Source organism: Scyliorhinus canicula, chromosome 17 (assembly GCF_902713615.1).
Source record: "Scyliorhinus canicula chromosome 17, sScyCan1.1, whole genome shotgun sequence".
NCBI classification, from domain to species: domain Eukaryota; kingdom Metazoa; phylum Chordata; class Chondrichthyes; order Carcharhiniformes; family Scyliorhinidae; genus Scyliorhinus; species Scyliorhinus canicula.
The window spans coordinates 57,080,458-57,085,996 of NC_052162.1; the positions used below are offsets into that span (position 1 = coordinate 57,080,458).

The 5,539-nt window shown below is 53.5% G+C and overlaps 1 protein-coding gene across 2 annotated transcripts; it reads right to left on the bottom strand.

The window, feature by feature from the left end:
- Positions 1 to 493: 493 nt before the first annotated feature.
- LOC119952440 (mid1-interacting protein 1-B-like) lies at positions 494 to 1,803 on the bottom strand. Of its 2 annotated transcripts, none has more exons than XM_038776194.1 (2): positions 1,597 to 1,803; positions 494 to 1,330 (listed from the first exon to the last, which is right to left on the bottom strand). In XM_038776194.1, exon 2 carries the CDS (start codon positions 1,273 to 1,275, stop codon positions 847 to 849), a length of 429 nt encoding a protein of 142 aa, XP_038632122.1. In that variant the 5' UTR covers positions 1,276 to 1,330; positions 1,597 to 1,803; the 3' UTR covers positions 494 to 846. The 2 variants fall into 2 exon arrangements, with proteins under 2 accessions (XP_038632122.1, XP_038632124.1); XM_038776196.1 differs by having other exon boundaries at positions 1,512 to 1,743.
- Positions 1,804 to 5,539: the final 3,736 nt, after the last annotated feature.

The window sequence follows — 5,539 nt, forward strand, 5'->3', positions numbered from 1 at the left end:
TCCCGCCGGCGCCGTTCACTCCTGGTCGCTGCCGGCAGGAACTCTGCGCGAACGGTCGGGGGGTGGTCTGTGGGAGGGGGGCTCCGTCCCTGGGGGGGTCTGGCCTGCGATTGGGTCCGACCAATCAGTGGGCCAGCCTCTCGCCCCCCTGAACACCGAAGCCATATTGAGTCGGGGCGGGAGTCCCCCGTGCATGCGCATGTTGGCGCGGCCCAATTGCGCATGTGCGGGTTGGCGCGAAGGGGGGCTGGAGTGGCATGAACTGCTTCAGCACCGTGCTGGCCCCCTGTGGGGGACAGAATCGGTCGTACCCGGGCCCGGTTCGTGCCGTCGAGAAACGCGACGGCGTTCATGACGACGCGAACGCTTGGGCTCCACTTGGGACGATCCCCCCCGCAGAATCATAAAATACGCTAAAGATTAACACTGATCATGTTTCAAAACTCTCTCAGCTGATTCTGCTCTGGAAATATGTGGTAGGTGAATTAACCTGTCACTGTGAATCCAGGGAGGTTTTATTTCGCATTTGTTCTCCCGCCAAAACATGCACTTTAAAATTAATTAATTTTTACAGAAGTGCAATTCATTAAAAAAACATGAGATCTGAAGGCCAAAACTGAAAGCTGCTATTGAAAGAGGAGAGTCAATCGCCTGCCATTTAAAAAAAACCTTGTCACCTTTGCCAAAACAAGGTTTCTAATCTATAAACTCTTGTGAGAGTTCATTTAGCTACAATAATGAGGAAGAATAATATACGAAAATATAAACCGATCCATATTAGAGACAACCAGGACAGAAATTTCTAGTTTGATATCATCTTATCTAAATCCAGTGACGTCTAGGTTTTTATCTCTCCAAGTTATTAATTCCAAGTTCTCTTGTGTACTGGTTGGTTAGATGATTAGCTTGCAGTGTAAGCTTGGAGAGGACATTGTAAAGTCCATCTAAGTGGTGGTGGAGAAGTCTTTGGAGGTCTCCAGAATCAACATCTTCCTCTTTGGCTTTTCTGGACTCTAGATCAGATTTTATTTGTTCATTGGAAATGCCCCACTCAATATCATTTCTGATCGACTTGAGGAGCAAGTAGTTATCATACATGTCCCTCTGTCTGGAGACGTTGCTTTTTCTGTGAGGGTCGTCTTCTTTCACTGGGAGGTCCCGCAATAAACTCGGCACCATGATAGTTTCGCCCATGACGGTGACAGATGTGATAAACCTGTTTACAGCGTTAAACAGGGTACGTCGGTTGTTCTTGACATCTGTAATCTGCATCATTTTGCACAACTTGCAATAATGAAGCTAAAATGGGGATTTATAAAACCAGAAGTCACTGCAAAAGTAAGAGAAATAAATGCAAGTGTCAAAATATGCAAAAAAGTGGACAAAATCAAAGAATTGCAAGAAAAACAAATCAAACAATGACTGAAACAAAAGAGCAGAATTTTAATTATAAGCAATAAAATCATTCTGCGGTTATAAGAATTTTAAATATAAATAGAAAATGCACAAACCTAATCTCCTCTAATGCAGTAAAGCTACCAACAGCACACGTCACAGAAACTCACTGCAGCAAAACCACGAGGAAAATGCTTTTACCTGGAATAAACTTATTTAATTTCAGCTCCAGAGAGTTCCACCCCTTTGCAGGCTTTGCTTCACTGCACAGTACTTTTCCAGTGCCCCAGGTTCAGCACAATGTGTCCTTGGTGTTTCCTTGATGAGTATACTGTGCTTAATGGTCTCAAAGATGAATGACACCTTCACTAGTTAACTATATAACCTATATAGTCCAACAGGAATCATGAATACAGAAAGTATATTTCTGTCAGCCTATCAGTACCAGGTGGGAGGAGTAGGAGGTTATTGAATAATCAAAACCATTTGCAATTGCATGCCAATTAGCATTGAATGTAATCTGTCTTATAGAATACACTGTAACCAATCAGAAAGTGTAATTCTACTGAGACAGGATGAAACTCATACATACACTTCAGAGAAATGGGCCTGGATTCTCCGAGCTCGCGCCGGATCGGAGAATCTGCGTTGACGCTCAAAATTCCCGCCACGCCGCTCCGATGCCGGAACGTGAATCTTCGGCGACCGGCAAATTGGCAGCAGTCCTGCATGCACTGTCCATGCAGCGTTGGTCGGATGCCATTGAAAGCAATCCCCGTGGCAATTCTCTGAGTTACCGCTGGCATGGTTCACATAGGGTATCAGCCGGCGGGGGCTCGGACCCGCGGCCGCGTTGGCCGTCCTGAAGGGGGGGGTGCAGGGGGGAATCCGACTCCAGGAGGGGGCCTCCATGCCTCCCGAACGGCGGGCACGTGCAATCTGGGGAGGGCCTACATTCTTCCACACAGGCCCGCTGTGTCACTACGCCATGTTGCATGGCGCCGGCACGGAAACGGCCACCACGCGCATGTTCAGGCTCACGCCGGCAGTGCAGGGCCGCATATCAGTGCCGGAGCTGTGCGCAGCACTCCAGCACCATGCTGGCCCCCTGTGGGCCACTGAATTTCTGGGCCAAGAGGCCCGCTGACACCAGCCTGAACCACTCCAGCGTTTACGCCGACGTCAACGCTTAGCCGGGATTTTGGAGAATCCTGGCCAAAAAGTCTGGATCTAACTAAAAATACTGGGCGGGGTTCTCCATTTCAGAGACTAATTGCTGACGCCGGGACTGAATTGCGGATGTTCTACGGCCCAATAGCGGCGCCAGACTATGAGCCAGTCTGGACGTGCTAATGGACCAGCACCGGTGCTGGAACTAGTGCAATTCCAACTGACGCCAGTGTGGGATTCGCTGCAGTCAGGATTGGCACTGGAGAGCCTAACAAGCTGGAGCTGCATTAAAGCACTCAGCTCCCCACACACTCTTGTTCCGAGAGTGGCACTCTCAGACAGTGGCCCTAAGAGTTGCCGATGCAAAGCTGGAGTCACTGCTGGATGCCATGGAGGAGAGGTGGGATACCCTGAGCTGGATTCTCCGCTGGTGGGGCCCTTTGGTGTGCCGGCAGTGCACCCACCCATGCCCGGGGATTTCCTGATGATTCCCACAATGGGAAACCCCATTGGCCGGCTGGCGGGAAGGAGAATCCCACTGCCAGCAGGCTGCTGCGGTCCGACGTAGAATCTCACCCGCTGTTCCCCGAACTGGAAATAAAGCTGTCACTCACTGATGTCTAGCGGTCCTGAGTGCATTGAGTGCCGTGGGCCCCACTGCCTGGACTTGCAGTGGTGCAGGAAGAAGCTGCGCCACCTCCCAAAGGCAGCCAGAAGTCACCACCACCACCATGGCCCTGGCACCAATCCCCGCCCCTCGCTCCCACAACCACCACATGCCCCTGTCCAATGCGGCCCCCACCAGGTGCACCGGTAGGCAGTGCTGGGTGAGGATAGGAAACCTTTCAGGCCAGCCAGGGTGAGGCATCACCACCGTGCCCCTAGCACCAACGCCCGTCCCACATACTCATAGCCCCTCCCCACCTAGCGGGCAATCGAACCCCACCCGCCGGCAGGCTGCTCGACTCCCCCCCCCCACCCCCATCCTGCACCAGATACCAACACCCAAAATGCCGGCCATGGCCAGGTGCCCCACACACACAAGTCACTGGTCATGGACACCCTGGGTTGCCCTCATCCGAGTGTCTCGCACTGTGCATTATCTGCCCCCCAGCAGAAGGTGGCCCACAACCGCAGGGAGAAGACTGGAGGTTGCCCGCTGGACCTGCAGCCCCTCACCATAGCAGAGCAGAGGGCTTGTTCTTGGTCAGCGGGCTTGGAGAGTGGGCAGTCGCTGAGCCGGACGTCAACATGGGAAATGCAAGTGAGCCCCCAATGAAATGCAGTGTCCCTGTGGCACCAGCCCCCCACTGAGCACCCCCCCAGCCCCACACGCGACCTGACCCCACCCAACCCAGCCCCCCCACCCCCCCAGCCCCACACGCGACCTGACTCCACCCAACCCAGCCCCCCCACCTACCCGCAATCTAACAATGCGTCTTGTATTATGTCTTTCAGGACCGCCTGGCGATGAGGCAGGTTCGTCCCCTCCATCACCCCAGAGCACATGTCCCGGGATGACACTGACTTCTCATCACAGCTGTCACTGGCAGACACTCACCTCGGCCGGCCATTTTAGTGAGGAGGCTCCTGGCGCACTATCTAGTGCGCACCATAGACATGCTGTGTTATATCAGGTGAAGGTAGGAACCCTCGAGGGGGCAGATGGTCGGAGGGCGGCCCCAGGGAGCAGCTGCCGTACAGATGGGTCTCAGGCTTCAGGAAAGGGCCGTCCTATCAATTTTGGAGATGCAGGCACATAGCTGGGGACTACATGAGGGGATGTCAGCAACAATCCAGCGCCTGCAGGAGTCCAACTGCCTGCAGGGGCAGGAGGCAGTGCCAATCATGCATGCCGCCCGGGCCCAGACTGCACGAGTGGCGTCTGCGGTGGAGGCCTTGGTCACGAAAGTAGCGGCCATGTGTCAGGATGTCCAAAGCCTGGAGCATACTGTGCCAGAGCAACATAGACATGGCAGGGGCGCTCCAGAGCTTCATCCAGTCATAACGGGCCAGACCAGCGTTATTGGCTTGGCACTGGCTGACCTAAATCAATCTGAGAGGGACGTGGCCTAGCCCCAGAGGGGCGTGGCCCAGTCCCAGAGGGAGGTGACACATTTCCTGAGCTCCATAGTTGTAAATACTGAGACCCTGGCCGAAACAAGAGCGGACCTCCAGGACTGGTGTGCCAAGTGACGGCAAGCCCCCGGAGTTAGCTCCAGCTGCACCCCCTCCCAAGGAGTACCCCAGGGCCATTGGGCACCCCAAGGGAGGAGCAGGTGATGGGCCTGTGCTGGTGACCCCTGCCTGTTCCTGGTGCATCTGATGGGCAGCAGGCATAACAGGATGACAACATTGCATCTGTGACTGCTGGGTCCATTCGGGCCCAGTGGTTAGAAAATCCCCTGGTCACCACACTCCGGCTCCGAATCAGGTACACTGAGGGAGAATTCAGAATGTCCAATTCACCTAACAAGAATTCAGAATGTCCAATTCACCTAACAAGCAAGTCTTTCGGAACTTGTGGGAGGAAACTGGAGAAAACCCACACAGACACAGGGAGAACGTGCAGACTCCACACAGTGACTCAAGCCAGGAATCGACCCCAAGGCCCTGGTGCTGTGAAGTAACAGCGCTAACCACTGTGCTACCATGCAGGTTAGATGGATTTATCGTGCTAAATTGCCCCTCAGGCGGGATGCTGGAATAGAGCGGGGAATTAGGCATTGGTAGTATGTTCTTTCAAAAGGTCGAATGGCCTCCTTCGGCACCATAGGGATTCTATGATTCTACCAGTTACGTTAGCACGTGAAGCACATAGGTTAGCGTTAGGGGCTAGGTAACAATACTTGGACATATCACAATAAACACCTGTTTACCGATGCTCTGAACTGCCTTGATCATCTGTCTGAAGGGTACGAGGGATGGGCTGCGCAGGGAGCAAAGGGCTTGCCGGGTGGGGTGGGTCATGGGT